Here is a 25,171-nt window from a genome sequence, read left to right on the forward strand (position 1 = left end):
TAAATGTTATAAATGTTTTAGTTTGACTGAATAGTTGCTTTTTTATTTTTTTATTTTTTTATTTTTAGCTTAAAAAAATAGTGATGTTACCATGTTTATTGTAGGGGTATCTTGCAATGACATTGGAGGAGCAAATAAAAAAAAACAAAAACAGTTGAGATTTATTTCGTTTGTTTGGCAACTTGTTGCAACTTGCAACAACGCAGCTTGTTCAAGGGAGAATTAAACTGCACTCTAAACTTCTGATAAAATATACTTATTTGTAAATTAGGAAGTGCACATGGGGGGATTCCACAAAGAAACAAAATCTTTTTTTAAGTTCAAACTCAGTAAAACAGTGCAAAATGTAGCAGCTTTACAAGCAGTGGGTCTCTAAAACCGTAACTACTTTACTTATTTGCAGTGAATCAGGTGGTCTTGTTTTAGTAACAGTGAATTAGTGCACACACCTGTGGCCCTCATCTGGCCTGGGTAGTAACATAGTAACATATTCTTACAGGGTTAGGAGGGGGTACTTTTTAAATCTAAAATAGATTTATGTGTAAAAATCCAGAAACTTTTCAAACTTTTTCTGTTTTTTGGACAGTATTTTTTGACCTTACCATTGACCATGGGAAATTAAACATTTTGATTTCAATGATATCAATCTCAACAAAACCAAAAAACAAACAAACAAACAAAAAACTTGTCATTTGTATAATTTCAATTTTTTTACATTGCAGAGTTTAACGTTATAAAATAACGTACAAATGACAGCAAATACAAAATACTATGGATTCTACCTTTAAAGGCATGTTATGCAGGATTTCTCTAAAAATCAAAGTACAGACTGTGATGGACCCTGCCATCTTCCTGTATTCTCTTGTTTTCTCGTTGTTTTGCTATGTTTGGGACGGCAAAGTTGCAGTGATTGGAAAAAATTGCAAAATCATGCAGAATTATGAGGCTTAGTTGAATTTGTATTAACTGCTACGATCACAACATTGCAACTTCCTGGAGGGACTGACTTTATTTGGTTAAAACAAATAGCTTATTTTTTTTTTACAGCGTATAAACACTCTCCAATGCACGGACATACACATACATGCATGAATGCATACCCACGCTCTCCACCGACCCCCCCATTCATTACACATGCATACACACGCACATGATGCGTGCACACACATATAAATGCGCTTGGGAACATGCTTGAGCACACACATACAAACACACAATAAGCCCTCATCACTCAAATCCCCTGGCACGCACACATACACACACGCACACACACTAATATAATTCATGCACACGTTACATTTCAAACCTCTCTACAAATACACACACACACAGGCAGTCACGACATAAAGGCACACACGCACACCCAGCCCCAATCAGTCCAACAATGTGATACAAAACCATATCCTGTACACACACACACACACACACACACACACACACAGAGCAGGGTTAGGAAATGCAGAAAACAGATCTCGGGCATCTACTGACATCAGTGAGGTTCAGCCCGCCTTTTCCATGAGACACTGACGTCAGTTTTCCACAAAACTGTTTCACCCCAAATTACAGGCGATCAAACTCTTCCTCTGTTGACAGTTAAGAATAGATCGATGTCAGATACATGCAGCAAATACTGCCGACGAGGATGTGTGTGTGTGTGTGTGTGGTCAGACTGTCATCAGCAGGTACAGACAGACAGAATATCTCCATCTGACTGTCAGCGCAAACAGAGCGGAGTCTGTGAAACCCTGATGCTGCACTGACTGGCCTCACTCCAACCACTACAGTCAGATGTATGTAAATATATGGAAAACACTGAGGTGTGACAGCGCATACATTTCACACACTCACCATATGTGCTTTTCTGTTCAGCTTGGCTCCCACTAACTTTGATTATAGAGTGGCTGTCACTATCTTGTGTTTCAGTCCTGGACAGTGAACATGAGCAGGTCAAATTGGGCAGCAACAGGTCAATCACTATGAACAGGGCACCATCTAGTGTTGCATGCAGAGTATGAGAGAGCAGCAGCTGCTGAGAAGTTTCTCTTTGAACACAGCCATGTTGGGTGTGTGTGTGTCTGCTGGCTGCAGTGTTTTCACCCTCATTAAACACTCATGTCACAGAGAGGCTGGTTGTATGTCAGAGACACACCAAAGAGCCGAACCAGAGCTGAAGAAGCCCAAAGGTGCAGGCAGTGGACGTCAGGGGTCTGGGTGGGGGTGGGGGTGATGGGGCAGCAGATGTGATTGTTTGCACAGTCCGGGATTATAAACAAACCAAATCTTAAGAGACTGCTGCATCTCAGGCCAGCATGGAAGAAAGTTTCCACTTGAAACGAAGGCTCATTATTATAAGCAGCCATTTTCATTATTGGTTTCTCTCTCAGTTTATCACTTCATACACATTAAATGGTGGGAAATGCTGAAAAATGCCCATCGACAGCCTTAAAATGTCTTATTTGGTCCAAAAAACAGTCCAAACTCTTAAGGTAATCAACATTCTGTCTAATACGACAAAGACAAACAGGAAATCATCACAACAACGAAGCTGGAACTTTGAACATTTGTAAGTTTTGCTTGAAAACGACTTAACGATGAATTCATTTTAATTTTCAGTCTGATTGTTTCAGCTTTAATCAAGTTTAACAAAGTACCTCTGTGATCATCAGAGCTGCAAGTGGATTGATTGATCACTTGATTGACAACTTTTGCAACGTCTGAAGTCATTTTTTCAAGCAAAATTTTCTCTACTGTCAAATGTGAGGATTAGCTGCTTTTCTGCGCATATCGTTGTTTGTGGACAAAACAAAACATTTAAAGGACGTCACCTCGGGATTTGGAAAACACTGATCAACATCATTCACCATTTTCTGACACTTGATGGACCAAAAATAGAATCGATTGAGGAAATGATCGACTGTTCATTCAATAAGGAAAACAATCATTAGTTATAGCCCTGGTTAATATAATGTTTTCCCAGTTGGATCTCTGTTGCGATTACATCTTTATGTAGATCTTTGCAAGCAGCAGGTCTCTAAAATCTTATTTTTTTCACTTTTTAAACACACACAGAACGTTTGCAATTACGAGTCACATATTCTGTTTTGGTAACGTGTTGCTGCAGCCTCCCTCTGGCCTGGTTGTTTGACTGTTAACACGTCATGAACCTTAGAAGACTTAATTACATTTTTAAATGGTTTTATATTAAAAACGAGAAAGTTTTTGTTTTTTTGTTGACAGTATTTCTATAGTCAAACTCAAACATCACAGGTAGATAATTCTGTGTTGAGGGAAATTAAACTTTTTTTTTAAACAACAAACCAAATACCTGAACCTCTCAACCTTTTAACAACTGTGACACTGTGGAAATCTTTGCGACTGTAACCTCCACAAAACCCTTAAAAAAAACGCTGGCTGTTGCTTGTATTGTAGACTTTAACATTTAAAATCTGCAGTTTTTCCAGGTACTTTCAGGTTTATTTGGGTGTGGCAGAAATACCTCCACTGTAAAAAAAATAATAATAAAGGCATACCATGCAAGTTTTTTGAAAGGAAAACAACATATAGTTACTACAAATATATAATAATTTCTCTAAATCATCACTTATGACCCACTAGAAATGTGTGATGGTGTCATATTTGCTGTATTTGGGACATTTGGTCTTTGACAACCTGGGAATAAGAACCAACAATCAACTATCTGTCTGGTGTGTTTACAAACTGCTTGGACAAAATCCTATTGATTCTACCTTTAAAGGGATACTACGCATGATTTCCTCCCAAAAAACAATGCAGACACTGTGGCAGACTCTGCTGTCAGCCTGTATTTTCTTATTTTCTCATTATTTTGCCTTGTTTGGGACGTTTTAATAATGTAAAATGTTGGTATTTGACGACCTGGGGATGAGACTCAACAATCAACTGTAATTCTGCTGTGTTTACAAACAGCTTGGACAAATCCTGATTCTACATTCTATGAAGGATTTTCCTAAAAAATACAAAACAAAACCAACACATAATATTTTTTTGTTTACAAACATTATCCTGCATATTCCACCATTAAATCTGCAGGATCATCCTGCTTTCTGAACTCGCACCAACAAAAACCAAACTTTGCAAAAACAATAAAACACAGCAAATGGTGTTTATTGTCAAAGTGTAGGAGTAGGACAATGTTATATGTGCATAATTCATTATTGTGTACTCTAATTGTGCAACAAACTAAGCTACAGTATATACAGACATCTATCATTAACTGTTGATAGCTGGATGACAGTTATACTGTATAACAGTAAATCTAGTTGGCCGGTTGCTTGGGCAGGACAGTCTTTTCAGAGACAATCCCTCACAGGCCCAAGACTTTGGTATCATCTGCATCAAATGCAAAATGGTGACTCTTTACTCTTACAGTGTAATATCAATCAATACAACTAAACACATCCATTAAAAACATCCACATGAATATACTCAATGCAACAAATGTTATGCAGAAAAATCTTTTTTCCCCCCGTTTCGCTCTTTTATCATCATCTCATAAAATCCAGTAAAGGTTAAACAAACATTTAAATGTTACATATCCCATAAAAGTAAAAGAGAATAATGTTATGAGAACCCCCAGTCTAGATAGCAACGATGCTTTGTGAAAAATATATGTATAGTAGAGTGAACTAAACATTTACATGATTTTACAGGTGAAAGAAAACATCGTTTTGACATAACTCTTTAGAATAATAATACAGCCCCACAGTCTTATGAACATGCTATGATCTCTGTTACTCACTCCGATCATTGTCCGTGTGATCTCAGGCCGCCAGCCTGTCACAGGGTCGTGGTTGTGTCAGTGTGTGTCCATGTCTGTGAGTGGATGTGTGTGCATCTGGATGTCAGAGTGTGTGTGTTTGGTGTGTGTTTGCGGGCTCAACAGTCCCCTGAGTTGTGCGAGTGTGGCCCGGTTTCCATTTTCCAGTCTCTCTGGTCGGTGGTGTCGCCCTGGCCGTGCTGGGAGGCGGCAGGCGACAGTGACATCTGTCTGCGGGGGTTGCCGCTGTGCATGGTGTTCCAGTGGCGCTTCAGATCCGACGCTTTGATGAAGGCTTTGTCACAGGAGCCGCAGTTGAAGGGCCGCTCGCCCCGGTGCTGCCGTTCGTGGTCTTTCAGGTGAGACTTGTGCTTAAAGGCCTTTTCGCACATTTGGCACGCGAACGGCCGCTCGTTGCTGTGGACGCGCTCGTGCCGCTTCAGGTCGGGGCCCCTGATGAAGGCCTTGCCGCACACGACGCAGCGGTGGGGCTTGAAGCCGGAGTGGATCTTCAGGTGCTCCTTGAGGTGGGCGGCAGTAGTGAAGGCTTTGGGGCAGTGCTCGCAGCCGTATGGACGGTTGGCAGTGAGCAGCCGCTCCTTTTTGGCGTTGTGGTCCATGGGCTTGGTGCCTGTGCTCTGGCAGGAGCCGTGGTCGCGGTGGCCATACAGCAGGTACTCCAGCTTCATGTCGCTGGAGGAGGAGGAGCCCCAGCCATGGCTGTGAGGATCTTTGCTCATGTTGGTGTTGTAGTTGTGCGGCTGCGACACGTGCGAGCCGCCGGGGCCCATGCTCTCCATTCCCTGATCGTAGAAGCTGTTCTTTCTCACCTCCTCCATCGCCAGCTCCTTCAGGATGGCGTCCTGAGCTCGCATCCCATGGTCACCGGGCGCCTGGTTCTCCCTGGTCTTCATGTTGGTCAGCTCACGTTTCTGCGTGCACAGGTTATCCAGGAAGTTGATGCCCAGTATCTGCCCAGACGACATCATCATGTTGATGTCCTTCTTCCTGACGGCGAGCCGCGCTGTGTACATGTAGTTCAACACCTCCTCGAAGATGTCGGAGCGGATGAAGTCCAGCTCCACGATGGAGTTGTCCTCATCACTTTGCTTCTTAAAGAGCTTTTTGAAATAGTTGCTGCAGGCAGCAAGGACGCAACGGTGAGCCCTGAACTCGATGTTCTCCACCACCACCACCACATCACAGTGCTCGCCCTCCATCCGCTGCTGGTTCAGCATCTTCAGGAAGGTGGCTTTGTGGTCATAGTCGATATATCTCAGTAAATCAGACATGTTGCAGATCAAAGTGGAGCAACCTGCAGAGGAAACACAAGAAACAGTCAAATATTTTCATCTCCACAACAAACCGGGCATGTATGGAGGCTGCACAGCTGAGGGGTGGAGCTCTATTTGCATGCTTTAAATACAGGACGAGTATGAAGCAACATTCACACTTTATAATTACAGGAGTAACATGCAAAACAACAGCGTATTTGTTTTCAGATGAGCGTTAAAATGCAATGAGTGACTAAAAGTGCCTGAATCAATCATGCAGAAATCCTTATGGAAAAAACACGGCAGGCCCGACAGTAATAAAAGCGGCAGTAAAGCTCCTAAAATTATGAGCGCTAACACAAACAAACACACGCACTTTTCTAAACTTAATTAACGCCTTTCAGCTGCCGTGTTTGCGTGACAGCGGCGTTGCGTGCAGAAAGGATAACCTTAGCAAGAATATTTCACATTTCACTGCGCCCAGCCATTTTGGTCAGCAAGCCTCCATTGGCATGTTTCTGGTGTCTTTAAAGCAGTTCACAAACAGCGGAGAAACCGGCGGAGAACAGGCGGACAAACCGAGGGAAACCGCCGTGCGGTTTTCTGCGCTGTTAAAGTCGACAAAGAGAAAATAGAAAATGTTTAATACCCGAAGCCTGAACGCGATCCCTGTGTTGTCACGCAAGGCAGTCGACGACGATCCAGAGCTGTCGTTTTTCCTCTTCCTCCTCTTGTTGTTACTGTGAGGCTCCACAGGAAATGTGGCGTCGCTCTGCTGCCACCTACAGCACCGGAGCAGGTACTCCACACAGATCCTCTATGTTAGAGAAGACCACTCACTCCGCGTCAAAAGAGCTGTTTCTCCATGTTTTCTCCAAAACTAGAAACATAAAGGGTTTGTCAGTGGGTTATCTGTCTATAAAAATACATTTTGCAAATCAAGACATTGGAATTCACTTTACATGGATCACATAAGTTAATAACCACCCCCATAAAACAATATATTACATTAATTATTCAATATTTTTGTATATGAACTAAGTGTGGATTATTTATTTATTTTATTTTATTTTTTTAATTTAACCTTCATAAGTATTACTTGTCTTAATATGTATGTGTATGTACATGTTTTTCATTCTATAACTGTAAATAAACAGTTGGCATTAGTGACTGAAAAATTATTCTCAAACTTTATTTTATATTTTCTAAATGTATATATATATTTTTTAAATTAAGATGAATAAAAATGACCCTTTGTTAATCTAACTAGGACATTTTCAGTGTTACAGCAGCAAAGGGGACAGCACAATAGCAAGAAGCATCAATATAAAGTAATAAGTAAACAAGAATGATATAAATAAGAGAAAATACCATTCAATATAAACAAGTAACAGGTTACAGTAAAATTTACATTAACTGCACAATAGAAAATGTTGATATTGCACAGTTTGGTAATTATCTATTTATTTATCTGTTTGTTTGTTTAATGTTTTATTTCATTCATAAATTTATATTGTAATAACTGTTTTCATCCATCACCACTACAATTGGTTAGGTTTATTATTAGTGACGTAATGTGTTATTATAACTATTTTACTTGAATCTCTGTTTAAGCTGATGTATTATTATCTTTATTGTTAACCTTTTTTAATTCAAGTACATTTGTATGTGATTTCCTTTTGATTTCTTTTAAATCAAATTTCTCATGCACAAATACAAATTTTTTATGTATCTTACATATTGGAAATTGCGCTGTAAACTGAACATGTTTCAAGACAAATCTTGACAATAATCCAGAACTCTTTACATTCTGCACCATTGCATTGTGCATTGTGTGTAATCACTGGATGTATTAAAAAGCCTCGATCTGCTAAACCGATCCTTAAATGATCAAAACAAATACACTACGTATTCATATAGACATGTTAATAATCCATTTTCTCAGTAGGTAAAAAATGTCCGTGGAATTTGCGGAAGGATTTTAGAGATAAACGATGTGCAAATTTGAAAAGCTCAACTGGTCCTCCCGTTTGTGCACCCAGCAACAGAAACAGAGTGAGAGCTCTTACCTCTGTGCCTCTCTCGGACACACGCGCACGTACACAGCGGGGCGTGGCTTCAGAGCCTGCGTGCATTCAACGTAATTACCTGAAGCTGTAAAATCCTGTCTTAATTACCCCGAGGACATTTCTTTTAACCGACAAATGAAGTGTTAAGAGCACTTGACTTAATGAACAATAGACTCCCTACAGTTTACGGCCCAAACTTCTTACTTTAATATATTAATTATTTTTTTCAAACCAAAATTTAAAGTTGAATATCTTAACAATCACGTGTTCAGATTATTTTAGTGCCTGAGGATACTAATACGTTTTGTCTCTTAATTGCTCAGGCCAATAGATCTTCAAGCACATTTGTGGGTTGATTATTAATTTTTTTCAGATTTAACAAATTTATGTATTAAAACTTTAGAAATGAATTTCACATGGTGACCCCTTGCATATGAAGTGCCTAACGGGTAATAGAGTAATTCAGTACATTAAAGGGTTGTGTCGTTCATTATTTTTTAGGTTACTGTGATATGAACACATTGCGATAATTAGTATTTTATGTATGGGTCACAAAAACTGTAAAATCAGCAAAGTCCTTATCTGAATTATCACAGAACTTTCATGACAAAATGTATTTAACACTGACTCAGCATCTCAGTGTGAAAGCAATGGTGGAAGTATTCAGGTTACTTACGTAAAAGTACTAATACAACTCTTAAAAATACTTTGTTGTGAGTAAAAGTCCTGCATTGAAAGTGTCACATAAATTATAGTATATAAATATAGTCACAAAAATGTATTTAAAATATCTAAAGTACAAATATCGAATTCAGAAAAATGGACTCTGTAACTGTTATATTATTATATATATCATTAAATGATTGTTACTGATGCATAAATATAAAAGGATTTTTATTTTCAGTTGATAGAGGTAGAACTGAGTCTGAACCATTTTGTACAGGACTGCAACTAATGATTATTTTCATTATATTTATTTTCTCCATTTATCAACTGATTGGTTTGTAAAAATGTAGAAAATAGCCAAGGTAGTAAAAGTACAAACAATCTTTACTTAACTAGAAGTACAGATACTTGTGTAAAAAAGACTGATTCACCTTATATACTAAAATAAAAGTGAAAAAGTATAGGCTTTGAAATGTACTGAAAGTATCTTATGTAATTTTCGTCTTGTTACATCTTTTTATGTTGCTTTTGTCATAAGCCAAACGCGTTCTGAAAATGTAAGGAGTGGACAGTGCAGATATTTCAGTTAAAATGTAGGGAGTGAAAGTATAAAATTGTCAGAAAAACAAATACTCAAGTACAGATACCTGAAAGATTTTCTTAACGACAGTAACAAAGTATTCGTACTTAGTTACTTCCCATCTCTGGAAAACAGTGATAAATGCCATCACCGAGAGGTAAGCTGAAGTAAAAATGCTGGTAGAATTGCCACCTTTGTCTTTTAGATTTAATTTCGGAAACTGAAAGCTCATTTTGATCAAAAATCGTGACACCCTTAGCCCAAACTTCAACATTATTACAAATACATCAAAAGTATTAAAAGGAAAAACAGACAGTCGTCACACTTGTGAAGCTGGAATAAATATTTTTACATGAAAATTACTTAAATGACTGACTAAAAAAATCTTAATTTGTAAAGTTAACAAGTAACTAAAGCTGTCAGATAAATGTAGTTAAGTAAAAATATTTCCCTCTGAGTAAAGTACTTCAAAATTGTACTTAAGTAGAGTACTTTGGAAGATGTACTTAGTTCCACCACTGGTGAAAAGGCATTAATAATCAATCAATGGGTCCAGTGGTGACACAGGTTTCAGTTCTGTGGTCAACATTTTATTATTTGAGAAGAAAACAGCAAATTAAAACAAATGCATTTTCCACTTTTATTTCACCATTCTGAGGAGACCATGGCTGTACACGAACAAGAGTCGGTTATTCAGATACAGTTCAACGGATGAGGGAGGCGTACAGTTGACATGTTCAGGGCGGTGGAGGTGGCAGCGGTGGAATGGGGTGGGGGGGTTGACAGATCTCTCTTGGCTTTGCATCTAATTTGGGCAGAGCTCGGCAGTCTGAGCCCTTTGCCTCACAGTCTCACAAACCTGGGACTTGTGCTGCAGCCGATCATCTACCCTGGGAAACATTCGAAGCCTGCACAGGCACATAAAAATCTAGTCTGATTCCTTGGCGATTTAGCCGAACAAAAAAGTGTTGTAGCGGTGGAATCAAATCGATGAGAAACAATAAAAATACTGAAATGATCATAAAATGCAATTCAAGTAGACGCAACAAAAATCAACTGTGAAAGATAATTTGCTATTTTCCTAAGAAAGCTTGGATATGTACAGTAGTGGGCTGTAGTGATTCCTGTAGTGACATACCTGACAGAGAAATCATCGGGTTTATTGGAGTGGGAGAGGCGATGCTTGCTGGCAAATGAGGTTGGCACTTCTACAGCAAGGTTAAATAGAGTATGCTCCCTAACATATACAGCCTACAGCAATTTAAGTGTCTGGAGTGATGGCTTTATTTCATAAATAAAATGTTGCTACAATAATTATTCTCAATAATCATAAAAATGCATCAAAGTCATATAAGGCAGTGAAAGCAACAGGTTTTTCTTGCTGCACACAGGGATTCGGCGTGCAGATGGGATCGAGAACCACTTTTAAAATCGTACAGTTTTCAGTATAATCTTGCCATTTTTGTTTGATAATGCAACGTTGCGTCCTTCTCATGCAAAATGCATTTATTTGTTTTGCAGGTGATGGTTTTTGCGACTAGCGGCGAGCTGCAGCGTTGGGAGTGTAGGAGCCTTTCTAGTCTTCTGAGAGTCCCCCGGAGGAGTTAATATGTGGAGTTCTGGATGTTGAGAGTCTGGGAGGTTGAACAGAAAACAGCCCTCAGTTGTTACTCCTGGAGGAACAGAGGAAGCAGCAGTTAGAGCCATCCTGCATATTTAATCACGTCTGAAGTTTCAGAGCCACACTGCACCCTGCCAAAGACTAAAAATGAGCCTGATGAATTGTTACGGCATTTTTATCCCCATAAATAGATGCACAGAGGGACTACAGGGATACAAAAATGCAAAAACACAACATAAATACACACAGGCTTCTTGTGCACTTTCAAACAATGCTTTCCAAAAATGAACGCCGACTATTTTACTACCCATTTCCAGTGTGACTGCAGGCAATGAGTCAGAACAGCTGCTGTCACAACTGAAAACAAACAAAAAACATAATTTTCTATCTGTAAAAATGCAGTTGGAATTTTAATTTTACTCCATAAAAATGAAAACTTGTCACACACCAGGCTTTGTTTACCAAATCTGTGATTTTGCCTTCATCAGTAGAGAGAGAGAGAAGCTCTCTAGATTTCTAAATTAGACAATTAAAGCCCAAAAGGGTTAAATGGGGAGTTACATCTGAAACCTTTTATATAAAGTCTACTAGATATTTGTTCTCAAATAACAGGAATTAGTTTGAGAACAATTGGAAATTTGGTTCACGTATGTGTTAAAGGGTAAACCTGGACCATATTTCCTCATGTCTGTTTGAGTCTAAGTGACTAATGGAGACAAGGATCTTTGGTTTTGGTCCAGTATTGAGAGAGAGGGCTGCACCCAGAAAAACAGGCTGCGAGCATGTTTGTTTTTGCCATTGATGGGCTCAGATTGTTATTATAAGTTTCTACCAACATTATGGAAAGGATCCCTACAGAGATGGACCTTTTTTGAGAGCTGTTTAATTGCTCATGCCAAATCCACTAGACTCCATTTACCGTCTCTTGTTTCTGTCCAGTTTGAAAGACGTGTTTTATGAGAAAATTGCTGTTTCCATAAATGGAGACTGGTCGGTATGAAGAAACAAATAAAACAGCTTTCTGGTTGAACAAAACACATCTTACTCTTAAAAAAAAACGGTCTCTCTGTAGGGCAGTGGCTGCCAAACTTTTTCTAGCAGGCATCCCTTCAGAGGCCAAAAAGTTCACGCCCTCCCTCTGTACAATGATCATCAATCATTAACAAAATTGGGAAAGCAACTGATTAAAAAAAGGATTTTGGCAAAATAAAGATCAGCATGATAGCATCAGCAAAGTCTAATTTATTTCCCTACATAAATCACACTCATTCAACTTTGTTTTACTCTATTTTTTGTTGTCAGACAATAAACAATAATATACATAACAATCTTTTGATGGATGTGCTTTGATGGGTGCAACTGCCTGTAAGGGTTACACTGCAGTTCGTTCTCCTGGCTGCAGTGGTCTCTCTCGATACTGGACCAATTAAAAAAATTATTGTCTGATGGACGACGATGTTGATGCTGGGCCAAAAAGGATCTTTGTTTCGGCTCCACATGTCCGAAACCTGTTTCAAAAGTTGCGTTTACAAAAAAATATTAATAAACACAACATGGAGACTTGAAGCAATGTGCAACAGCAACAGCTTCTTTTTATTTTCTCTGAAACTTTGGCAATAACTCTCAAATACAGAAGGCTTTTAAATCACGATGTTGCAATGGTAGAGGGCTCAGTGGTTGACGGCTGTCAGCATTCGCCATCGGACACCACCCTGATCAAAGCAGGGAGCTGAGAACATTTGGTTGTGTGACATGTTTTAATTCGGCACAGACTTTTTATTTTGAAGCTTACACTGGTCTGCACCTCACTCTGTGCATTCCCAAAGTGTGCAATGTTTGAATTTTAACACTGTTGAAATCTGTGTGTATCTACAGTGGCAAGAGACAGGCGCCCAAAAGAGCAGAGAAAAAACACTTAGTATCGTGTTAATAGTGCTACTCAGAAACATAGCTGGTCTGACACACACACACACACAGATATTAGACGGCAGAAACACAGCCAAGCATTCCCATCTGGTGAGTCACGCAAGTACACACATGCACGCTTGCTCATCCCAAACCCTGTGCCTTGGGATTGGTTCAGTCAGAGGCTTGTGAAATAAGCTTCTGAGCCTAAAAGGTGAAGTAGAATAAACTGGACAGTTGCAGTTTCTAGAGACAAAATACTTTAGAGAGAAGGTGGCGAGGTTATAACGACATGCTGTGGTATAATGGAATGAGAGGTATCCCTCACGCAGCTCCACACCTGAAATAATCCTCACAACACTGACGGCAGACAAGTTGAAACACAAATGACTGCATTTGTGAACGTTTGTGGAAACGCTGCCACAAAGACTGCTGACCTATTTTTCACCCCCAAACAGAAAGTTAGTTTGTGACATACTGCCCCTTTCAGTTTCACTCTGTTTCCAACTTAAGTGTCCTACAAACAGTTCGGACAGTTAAGGGAATCAGCCCATGCACAAACATTTCTCCATATAAAGACTGCCTGGCTGGCATATGTAGTGCAAAAATATTGTTATTTTTATTATTATTATTATTAGCTTTCTTGATGAGTAAATAATGACACTACTGCTAATACAGTTGGGTAACAGCCAGTGCTTCAAAACTTCAATTATTGGCTTTTTATTTGCATTAGACTGTTGATATTAATGAATTATTTGATATCAGTCTTTGCTGCATAAAAGTCTGGGTAGTTTGGGTTTTTTGAAGTGGGGCTGTATAAGGTAGACCCAGTTTGGAGATACAGCAGGAATAACTGTGTAGGAAGCTAAGCAATGAATTGTTGTGGACAAGGTCAGCAGCGAATCGTCCTTCAGCCATGGAAAAATAGGCTAACCTAATGTTTTTTTTATGTCAGTTTAAGTGAACACTATATTTAGAATATTTTCAGTTGCCATCAGATCGCCTTTTCTGACAAAAACAAACTGACTGAATGAGGCAGTGGTACTTGTAAACTGATATAGATTTTTTTTTGGGTGGACCTTACTTCTTACTCTGTCCACAGCAGCACATTTCTTAGCGTCCTACACTGGTACTCCTGCTGCGTTTCCAAACTGGGGGCGTGTTGACCACCATGGATAAACCCACTTCAAATAATCCGAACTATCCCTTTAATGAGTGATCAGTGATATTGCAGTTGGATTACAGCCAGTGTACACTTCATTTAGTTGCCTTTTATATTCACAATACTGTGGATATTAATGAATAATAATAGAAATCTTTATTGCATAACAATCTGGGTAGTTCAGTATAAAAGTGATGCTACATGTATTTGAGCATTTATTTTATTTTATGCAAAACAGCATAAAATTGTATATTTGTTTGACAAATATAACTCATTCTTGCTTGTAATAATTGTGTGTGAATTTTCTTGTAAGTACACGGCTGAAAATAGACTGAAGCAGGTCTCTGTTGCCTCTAGATCAGATTTCAGTCAATACAGACTGAGAGGTCTGAGCAGCAGAAGCCGGTTCAGCCGGTATTTAATCGCTCATCACTGCTGGTGCTCTTTGTGAAGCTGCACAATGTAGACAAAACAATGTTTGCAGAATGTTTTCACAGAATATTACATGCAGGTACGACTACTTAACTTGTTTTCCACCACATTTTCTTATTTAGGAAGCAGTAGTAGTGGCAATTTAGATTTTTAAAATTGCCTCTGTTGCATGTTCAGTCCACTCAGCTGCCCTGTCTTTAATAAAAGGGGATTGTGTTTCTTTCCAGCAGGGGGGAGTGTTGCAGTCAAATAACAAGAGGTTGCATGAGACTGCCAGCAGCATTACTGTAAAGGTTTTTAAGCCTTGTCATTACGAGTTGAGACTATAATATCCGGTCTGTGTGCACGCACACAACAGCCGACCTTTTCCCTGCAGGGGGAGTGGAGCTGGAATGACAACAGCAGCATGATGCATTAGCTGTAAATGCTACAGAAGCAGGGCTGTCTGTATCAGTGAGAAGAAGTGCTGATGGGAAAGCAGCATGCCCGAGAATGGAGACCAGCTTGAGACCAGACCAGTCCGACTAAATCAAAACCAGAGCAGACCAGACTAAAACGGACAAAGCTGGGACCAGGACTGGGGACCTCTCACTTGTCTTACCTGGGTCAGTCCTCCCCCTCCTCTGGCGTGATCTCTGTCTCTTTATGTACCACTACTTTGGTCACTGACATGTCAGGATGCTGCTCTTTAGCCTCCTTTATGGCCTGAGCCAGGGCCTACATACAGGGGATGCAGTGCCAGGAGGGATCACCAGGGGGAGACAGAAAATGGGAAAGGCGGGGAGGGAGCGGGGATGTTGGATTGTGAGTCAGTATGGCAACATGAAGCCACTTTTTAGTTACATTTGTCATACTTCCAGCATTTGTTAAAGTCACATCACGAGTTAATTATGTTTGAGCACCTTTAATATCATGTGGTTCAGGTCCTGAGGGGCCAATGAGGTCACTAACACATCACTTTTATCATGATCATTGATCAAATCCAATTATTGATTTTACAGGCAGAAAAATAACAAGGATGGTGAAGAATAAACGAGAAACAGAATGAAAACAGAAAAGCTCTAGGAGACCTGATCGTGATCGATGTCTGCGTCTCCCGTGATGACGATCCTTTTCTCGATTCTCGTCTCTGATATTCCTCCTTTCACCGTCTGACAGAGAACAGAACGAGGACTTAAAATATGTTACTAAAAAAAAATGAAACAGTTCTCTGTCTTCAATCATGAATAGATTAGTTGACAGAAAATTAATGTGCAATTTTTAAACAATTATTTAATTAATCCATTGTTTAAGCAATTGTTTAAAGCAAAAATGTCTAACTTATACTTGTTCAAGCTTCTAAAAGTCAATATTTTATTAGCCATCTATGATAGTAAACTGAATATATTTAGGTGTTGGACAGACAAAACAAGACATTTTAAGACAGATAATGAGATTTAGAAGTTGTGATGTTATTTTTTTAAGATTTTCTGACATTCTGTGGACTGAATGATTAGTTAAGAAAAAAATTAGTCAAGTTAATAATGGTTGGTTGCAAACCTAATAAAAGTGAACTTCCCCAGACTAATCTGGACTCAGGACTGTAAACATAATCATTCTTATCAAACTCAATGCTGCTATATGTGGTTCAACATCATCATCTCACATCATTTCTGCTCAGTCAAGTCAAGATGTTTGGACAACACCATAAAATAAAAACATAAAATTGTACATCAGAGAAGTAAAACACAAAAGCACCATAAGTCTGTTTCCATATCCTTAGGCACGTCTCTATACAACAAAGATGTGAAAACTTCCTTTTCCCATTCTTCGCCATTTTGCATTTCTCAAATTTTGCAGCAAAGAAAGGTTAATGCAGACACGCACAGGCTGTGGTCATGTTTGCGTGTTTAGAGACGACACAGACAATAGATGAACTCTGACCTTTGTGATGTGTGTGGTTGTCGTGGTGCTGGTGGTTTCCGAGGTGATGGTCTGAGCACTCAGCAACACCCCAGGGTCTACGTCACCATTAGTGTCAATCTGTTGATAAGCAAAACACTCACATGTTTAATGTGCATTTTCTAAATGTGCTCTAGATAAAGTTAAAGTACCCTCTACAACAGTTTCCATCAAATATTATTCAGCAAAAATTGGCAGTAGCCTCAAAGCTGCATCAGTTGATTTTTGGCCACTTGTGGGCAGAGCAAATCCTCAGGAAGATGAAAACAACTGACATGTTGTCAACTTAAAGAGCTGTAATGGCCTTTGTATTTGACAACAGTTGCTTATTTACACATTCGACAGACAAAGAGCACCATAAGAACCTGGCCGCCTAAAGCAGTCTAATATTTACACTTTGTGCTGCTGAAAAGACAGGAGTTGGAGCTAAAAATAATCTGTGCAAAATGTTCAACAGTCAGTTGCTAAATAGACCTAACATTTGGCCCTGGGCAGGTTACATGCAGTGGGTTTATCAGAATATTTTTTAAATACACTTGCTGATGAGTTTAAAGGATGTAAAAACAGAACCATGAGCTAAAAGATGCTAAAATGCTGAGTGGAGCTGAGAGAAACTGCAGAGCTGGGTGATAATTCTCTGTGCAACTACAACTGAAAACTTTCATAGTGCAGACAGAAGTTATTTTTGCAAGATGTAAAATGAGGGTAACTATCAAGTTGGGTTCATATGTACCTCTGAAGACTCATAGGTGATAGTTTTTGTTTCTGTGTGGATCACAGGCGCCTCTTTGGTACTCGCCTCAACAACCTCAAGACTCTAATGAACAAAAAGGCAAAATGAGCACAAATTAGTGAACATGCAGAGGGAGAACAGCAGCACCAACACCATCTGTGCTCTAGTTCAATTAGCTGCCATGACTGAAAGAAATTGTTGTAGGTGTTCACTGTTAACTGTACATCTCTGTTCTTAAAAAAGCTACACACTGATCAAATTGACACAAATAAATACCGCATGCTAATAAACTAAACCAGAGGCTGTCATTGGTGGGCTTAAATCTCTAAACAAGCATGCAGTCATGCATTAGAGTCCCTCATCCAGTGCAGGAGAGGATACTGGAGAATGCAAATCACAAGGTTTCGATCAAGTGTGTGCACCACATCACATTAAAAAGGTCCCCTGATCTGCTGTGAAGTTAGGAGTTGCGACGAATATCCATGCTTTTGGTCGAGTTTTCCCCCATGATTATTAGTGGCAGATTGTGTCGGCAGGAGGGGAGGGTGGAGGTGAGGTTACAAGGCCGAGGCCGAAGCCACTGGAGCTGATGCAGGGTTACCTCCAACTGGGACACGGCTGGAGGTGAATGGGTAATTGCAGCATCTGAGGCAAGAGGTTCAGTCGGGGTCACTTTGTGTGGGCTGGACTTCTGGGCTTGTTCATCTATTTCTTGTTCTTCTTCCAGTTCTTCAGTTTGAACCATTTCTTCTTCTTCTTCTTCTTCCTTCACTTCTTCTGATGCCAAAACATCTCCTGCCAGTTTCAGATCCTCTTCATCATACTCCTCCTCCAGTTCTTCCCTCTTTCCATCTGTGTCTTCCTCCACTGTTCTCTCCATCTCATCTTCTGAGCTGTCCATCTGTGCATAGTGGTACTTCTCTTTTTCAAAGGGCGAAGGTTTCGAGATGTCTGGAAAGGCCTTTCCTCCTCCATCTTCTGCTTCATCGCGCTCTTCATCCACCTCCTCAATGCCATCTTCTATCTCTGAGGGAAATTCTTGTTCCCCGAAATACTGCACTTCGTTGGAGAACTGGACTCTCTTACCGTCAGCTTCTGTGTGCTTTCTCTCCCCTGCATTTTTAAAACCTGTCAATTCCTCCAAACAACTCTCTGCTGCTTCCCCTTTGCTGAGTTCCTCCTCTGTTGACAGCGGCTTCTCTTCCTTTTCACAATCTCTGATGTAAGCTGGAGCAACAGTGAATCTGAAACCACCATTTTCATCTTTTGACGTCAGTGCCTCCCCCTCAATGCCTGCATCCTCTCCCTCCTCATCTATTACTTCTTTATTTTCCTTTACTGTTGCTAAGGTCAGCAACACTGACTCAGATAGACTCTCATCTACCCCTAAATCTGTTGCTACTGGCTGATTTTCTGCTATCAGCTGCTCTGAAGATGGTGTAGTCCCTGGAACACCTGATTTTTTTGCTGCATCTCCTAAACTACTGCCACTAATGTCCTCTTGTAAAACATGATCTAACTCCCTCTCTGCAGACTTTGTTTTGACTGAGAGCTCTGCTGTGGTGTGCACTGGCTCTGCCTTTGCAGCTTCTGTTGTCTGGATATTCACCGTTGGCCCTGTCGACTTGGCTGGTGTTGCCTCTGTCTCCGTGGCAACGACCACCATCTTCTCTGGTTCAGGTGATGTCTGTGAATGAAAATTGTAACATTAGATGGCATTTTTGCTTCACCATGACATAGAAAATCCACTCAATACAGGGCAGTTTCACATCACTCCTGTTAGAGAGAGAGGTGGGTTATTCATTTTCAGAATTTAACTATGCACTAGAGTTGTCACAAGAACCCAGATTTTGGTACAATTTGAAAATTCTGAAAACATGACCATAAAACTACTCTACAGTACTGTAGATATGAGGATTGCAATTCTTCTGGACCTGACAGAGACAGGGACAACATATATGCCTACAAGTGCTCTGGTCTACCGTTAAATGCCAAAGGACGAAGAACGCCTACCAGCAGAGAGGAACAACACGTTGAAGATAGTGACAAGTGCAGTGACAGCTTTGCCTCAATTTTTCAAAAAGAAAAGCAGCAAGAGTCATGTATGTAAGTACTTTGTGTTCGAGGCAGATCAGAGAAGTTGTCTAGTGGCAGTAAATGTACAGTTTACACATAAAGAGACACTGCAGAGGTTCAAGAAATTCCCATGTCTTCCTTCCCAGCTGCTGGGTAAAGTGAAGGGAGAGTCTGTGGAATTAACAAACCAGAGCAGACTGAGTTGCTAATTATATTTCGTCAGTGCTTTTTACTGGGCAACCAACCCATTTACGCATGTACTGTTAAAAAAATAGACTCAGAGCCTAATGTTTTTAGGTCGCCTGAGAGACGCAGCTGAGACTTGAGACGGACTGAGCTGGAGCACACACTGGAGTTACCACTATTTTTGTTTTAGACAGATGGTATTGTTGGCTAGCCAACTATGTTCCACGACTATGTTCTACAACAGCTGTCATGTTTGGGTGAACGTAATGTAACCATAGCTTGTATTAGTAAGCTACCATCCTGACTCCTTACTGTTCAGTCTGTGTCATCTGTCATCTTGTACATGAAATTTAATGTTTTGTTTTTATTGAGAATTGTGGGATTTCACTGATATTGGTATTATCTTATAAATTTCTGGTAATGTGACATCCCTAGTGGGTTTTACATTTTCACTTTCACAGTGCACAACATGACAGAATTACATACAACAAAAACAACAATTAAAAGACAATCATGCTTTCATTTACATCAAAGCCTTCGCATTGTTATATTCTAAAATCTGTGAGGACCAGAGAGACATGGTCACCTTTTGAGAGGAGGAAACCCATCCCAGCGTGGACTGATGGGACAGAAGGATGGACGGACACAAGAACAGAAAGAAAAGAAAAGAGAGGACAGTCAAAAGTCACAGTGAACATCAGACAAAGAGTAAAGGGAGAGAGGGTGGAAAAATGAAAAGGTTTTAAAAGTAAATATCTTATGGATTGTATGGAATACCATTATGTAGCTCATTAAATCTGCTGAACCTAATGCCAAGTTGAACAAATCCTCAAAACCTCAAACGAAAATCCGTTTTTGAAATCGCTGAATCCGCCAGCAGCAAATTTCCCACTAATCTGCTTTTGAAAAACTGTTCCTTAAGAACAGTGAAATCTCTTTTTAGGTAGACCCATACAATTGTTTTCCTGACTCGTTTATGGAGGCAGAGGGGGGATTTTGGAGGATGAGGTGGGGGAAAGCTGCAGCGGTGGCAGTGAGCCAGGGCTATGAAGTCACCGCTTTCAGGGAACTGATAACAGAGCTGAAATAAAAGGATGGTGGTGCAGCTGAGCAAAACGCTAGAAAACAAACAAGAGCCAGCCAGGGCCCACATTTCTTTCCTTATCAGCTGTGGGAGCCAGCTGCTAAGGCAAGGCGAGCTGTTTGAGCTGTCAACAAACTCCAAAACAAACCCAAAACCAGTTGTATCAAAAAAAAAAAGAAGCAGCGGGCTTGATTGCAACAGAAACCGGCGGTTTGGCAAGTGTGAGAGTAAACGCTGGGTGTTAAAGGACCGTTAGCCATGCACAGCACTTGATTACACTGTTGTTAGACTGGTTTGGCTGCTGCTGTAGGGAAGGCAATGAGGGTAGGCTGAGGGTGGTGGTGGTGGTGGTGGTGGTGGAGATGGTGGAGGGAGGCAGCCAAAACCAAGTTGTTTCTTTTAGTAATCATACAGTACCACTGCTAAGGATGTAGTCGAAGATTCGGAAACTGTGATCTGAGTCAGGCCAGGCTTTGCGTGCTCCATTTGGACCTGTTCGAAGGTGAAGATCTCTGCTTTCTGCGGCAGAGTGTCAGAAGTCTTCATCTCTTTTACTTCCTTTGTTGACACACTGATGATCCCTGAAGTCGTGGTCTTCACTTCCTCAGAAATCCAAGATGCCATGGCCTTTTTAGGTGAGTCAATACCTTTAGTCTGCGTTATGTCCTCAGTTTTTATGTCTATCTTTGGACTTGGCGTCTTGACAACTGTGGTTTTGGTTTCTAGAACAGCAGCAGCGTCTTCTTTGATCGTTTCTTTCTCTTTAGCATCAGCCTCTCCAGGGACTACAGGCTCCTCTTTTTCACCCACAGCGCTAGTCTCTTTGCCCTCTTCTTTATCCTCCGCCTCCTTCAAGATAATGAGCGTCCCTTTCTTGTCACTGATGGCCTGGGACACTTCCTGTCTGACAGCCCCAGGGCTGACCTTCACCATCGACCTCTCCGACACCTCATCCTGGGAGTCGGGGGTTTTCTCCTCCACCTCTCTGAGGGTCCCGTCCATGAAGACGTCGTCATCCATAGTGGTTGACAGGCTAATCCCGTGAGGCCCTGAGGAGGTGGCCAAATCTGTTCCAATGCTATCCACCACGTATTTCACCAGATATCCTGCCGCCTGGGGAGACACTTGGCTTATTGGAAATGGATTGTTCAAGTTAATAGACAGAGGGCATCACACAGCCAAGATGGTGAGAATAAGCTCAAGAGACAGTTTATCTAGAAATGACACATACACAGACTGAGCTCCATAAGTATTTGGGCAAAGAGGCACTGTTTGGATGCAGTTTTAAACCTACTTTCTCTGCAGAGATATGGTAGTGTTATCTCCTAATACAGTTATCTAGTTATATAAGACGCAGATGACGTTACTCTCTTTAAGAGGCTGTAGTGGGCTCAAAGTTAGAATAAAGTGTAATATGACATTAGAAGACCTAAGCAATTCATTGGTATAAACCATGTCACGGTAGCTTGTTGGAAAGTTGGCAAAATAACACTCCAAAGTTAGGCTAAATTTTGTCGAGGGAAAAACTGGCATCGCAATATTCAAAGGAGTCCCCCTGACCTCTCACCTTAACATATCTGAATGACACCTGGTTCTGTGTGTACCCAAGAGTCTCCATTTTACAAACATGTCCACTTTATTCTAATCCCATGCAGTTTGGGGCAACAAGCATGCAGTTTTTTTGCATGCAGTACAAATGTGTTATTCTGGCCTATTCTGTTTAAATGTTACTGCATACCGGGGTCATTAAACAGTACTGTTATTGCATTAATTGGGTATGACTGGAGACCTGAGACTGTTGAAGATTCAATGAGACCAACTGTATTTATGTCTGATGATGTTAGACCTCATAGTAGCCATTTCATTGTAGTGACACCATTCTTTTGAAACTAGACCTCGTGGTATAAAATTACCTATTGTGACTTCTAGGATAACCACAGCCTCAGGAAACTTTACAAACTAGAGACCAGGAGCATTCAGAGGATGGGTGGCTACCCTAGGTATACTGATATTAAGAGGGTTTCTAAGCAATTTCCAGAACAGAAATACTCGCCATCCAATCACAGCATTAATGTTTTTTGGTGTTCCTCAAAGCCTTGGTGGCTTAATGTGGTATTTTCCAAGGGAACTTTAAGTCAGATTTCAGAGATACAAAAAAGGGCAGACAAAGGAAATAAAGTGGAGAAACTGTACATGTGAAGTAGTAAGAGTCAAAATAACAAAAACTACGCCTGTGTCCAGATATGTCTGGAGCTAGGCAAAAACAAAGAACACAACACCACACTCACAAAAAGACAAGAAAAAGTGTCCTTTACGTGTGAAAAGCAAAGTAGAAGCAGTTTACCTCCGTGACTTTAGGTTCCACCACCTCTTTTGTCTCTTCTCCTGCAGGCTGCTTGTCTTCAGTCTATAAGAAAGACAGGAAAAATAAAAGGTCACACAGACTGAGACAGCATGAGTGTTCAAAATGGACATGATGCAGATCCCAAAGCTCTTCCAGAGAAATCAGCTTCTTCTCATTTCAGTCAGACACCTTTGATGTCAGTGATTAGTCTTCAGAGACTTCAATTAGTGCCGCTCATTTGTCCTGTGTGAGTTCATCAGATTATGTTACTCAACAGAAGGAAAAGGAGAAACGCTGATGAAATTGCTCCTAACTCGTGCATGTAATGCCACAGAGCACAACAATCATATTACTGATTAATGACTGCACCATCTATTACCGAGACAAATTAATATGTTAATCAGCTGCTGATGAGATTTAGTGAAGACATAAGGTGAGAGACTTCCAAGCACTAAGTCTGAATGACTTTGCAGATTAATTTAATGTGCCCATATTCTCCTTTAATATGCACTAGTGCCATTTAGAGTATAAAATGTACTGCACCTAACTCATTTTGATGCAGAAATATGGCTCTACACCCATTACGAATATTGGATTTACTGCACTATGACTCATTATGCAAACTCTCTTGAGAGTGATGTCTTTGTTTATCAAAAAAAAAAAAAAAAAATCTCCTTGGTGATGTCATGCTTCACACACACATGCCATCACTCAGTCTGCTGTGGACTGCAGCTTACATCCTGAAGCTCCAACGGCTCTATCATCGGTGCCTCATCTGCTCTGGGCGAGCGCGCAGGGGACGAGGAGAGCCTCTTCTCCCATTCGGTCAGGCCCGGCGTGCTGCCGCCCGTCTCCAGGAAGGAGCGCTTCAGTTCACTGATGTTGGTCTGGTGTTTGACCATCTCTGACGGAGGCGAGGTGTCCTATAGTAGCCGGTTGAACCATGATACAAGGAGATGAGGCCAGGAGCAGCGCGGAGGGAATGACGGCCATGCTTTATGTACGCAACGTTAGCTTGCATATCCAATAAATGACCAAAAATAAAACAACAAAACATAAAATGCAGTTCTGAAAAGGTCTGGAATCGACCAATACAGCAGAGTTTACGCTAGACTTTATTTGGATGGCTAATATGCCCGTTAATAGGCCAGAAATCCAGCCATATAGAACAACTACTGGACATGTTTGTCCTCATCTGGACACATGGGAGATGTAATCATGACAAAAGGTTAAATGCTAAGAAATCCCCCTACACTCCTTTCAGTACTGTGGATAGCGCCACTCATCCAGACATGCCAATAAATCTCATTTGTGCAAATCACGGTTTAATTCAGCTCTATGCACAGTGTGCCGCAAACTTCAATATAAAAAAAAAATGCTGTTTTTATTTTGGATATTTTAGCATATTTACCATCAGACATCTTGGGCACTGATATTTTCATCTGTCAGACAACTAGAAGATATCGGCAAAAAGCTGGCTAACGTAAACCCTGCAAAAGAGACCCGAAAACTGCATTATACGCTTATGTTTATTATTCGGAAATTACCTGTGCAACAGCTCACACAAAGAGCAACATAATGGCAAAACGTCTACCCACATGGCAGCTGTAACTAAGAGGAGTAGCAGCTTGTACTTAAATGCTAACAGAGCATTTAGGACCAGCTTAATTCAATGAAAACAAATGATTTCATGCATAGATTGACAGATTTAGTTTTACAGGTTTAGTTAAGCACAACACTCCCAAATCTCGTTAGAAGTTAAGACCTCTACAAACACTGACTTAATTCAGTTTCATTTCTGTTGCTTTATTTTCTCACAAAAATATTGTGGATGCTCACAGCAAGAAATCTGTTAGACAAAAATGTAATAACTCCAGAAAAAAGGATCAAACATCAGCAGAGCTACTGGTAGGTTAGGCATATTTTGATATCAGTTAGGATTCTTCATACAAAAGGCACCTGCATGCATATTTCAGTCATGCATTGTTTTCTTACCAACCTCTAGCATCAGATTACTATGCCTGATAAAAACGTTTTCCCCTTTTGCTCGTCTTATGAAACTATACTGTAAAGACAAAAGAGGGAAGAGGATTTGTAGTTAAAGATGCTATGTCATGTTAAATTTGGACTCTCGCTAGGAGAAATTGGCAGCTTTTTCTTCCAATTTATGGCTATACATGAAATGATGGCGCAAGTCAACTCCCAAAAGATTCATGGTAAAAGCCAAGGATTAGAAAAAGCCTGAAACCTGTAAAATCTGAGTCAACAGGAACAGGAAAAGAAATACGAACATGGCACCACCA

General features: G+C 40.4%; 2 protein-coding genes across 7 annotated transcripts in view; both read right to left on the reverse strand.

Moving 5' to 3' along the window:
• Positions 1-4,122: 4,122 nt before the first annotated feature.
• LOC146317862 (zinc finger and BTB domain-containing protein 14-like) lies at positions 4,123-6,869 on the reverse strand. The gene is made up of 2 exons (XM_084732607.1): positions 6,719-6,869; positions 4,123-6,110 (listed from the first exon to the last, which is right to left on the reverse strand). The coding sequence occupies exon 2, from the start codon at positions 6,085-6,087 to the stop codon at positions 4,915-4,917; it is 1,173 nt and encodes a 390-aa protein (XP_084588733.1). The 5' UTR covers positions 6,088-6,110; positions 6,719-6,869; the 3' UTR covers positions 4,123-4,914.
• A 3,083-nt stretch (positions 6,870-9,952) lies between these two features.
• epb41l3b (erythrocyte membrane protein band 4.1-like 3b) overlaps positions 9,953-25,171 on the reverse strand; it is a 75,396-nt gene continuing 60,177 nt past the window's right edge. For 3 of the 6 annotated variants that reach the window (XM_084732601.1, XM_084732605.1, XM_084732604.1), the window contains exons 16-25: positions 24,868-24,933; positions 23,606-23,791; positions 22,869-22,931; positions 20,027-20,059; positions 18,788-18,865; positions 17,179-17,262; positions 16,428-16,526; positions 15,575-15,655; positions 15,106-15,221; positions 9,953-11,057 (exon numbers count right to left, since the gene is read on the reverse strand). In XM_084732601.1, the coding sequence (XP_084588727.1) occupies positions 15,111-15,221; positions 15,575-15,655; positions 16,428-16,526; positions 17,179-17,262; positions 18,788-18,865; positions 20,027-20,059; positions 22,869-22,931; positions 23,606-23,791; positions 24,868-24,933 (801 nt within the window). In that variant the 3' untranslated portion in view covers positions 9,953-11,057; positions 15,106-15,110. Of the gene's footprint in view, positions 11,058-15,105; positions 15,222-15,574; positions 15,656-16,427; positions 16,527-17,178; positions 17,263-18,787; positions 18,866-20,026; positions 20,060-20,941; positions 21,638-22,868; positions 22,932-23,605; positions 23,792-24,867; positions 24,934-25,171 lie in introns of all 6 variants that reach the window. The other 3 variants (XM_084732606.1, XM_084732603.1, XM_084732602.1) reach the window with 3 other exon arrangements.

The sequence above is a fragment of the Lutjanus erythropterus genome, chromosome 12 (assembly GCF_056507025.1).
Source record: "Lutjanus erythropterus isolate fLutEry1 chromosome 12, fLutEry1.hap2, whole genome shotgun sequence".
In the NCBI taxonomy this organism is placed as follows: Eukaryota; Metazoa; Chordata; class Actinopteri; order Lutjaniformes; family Lutjanidae; genus Lutjanus; species Lutjanus erythropterus.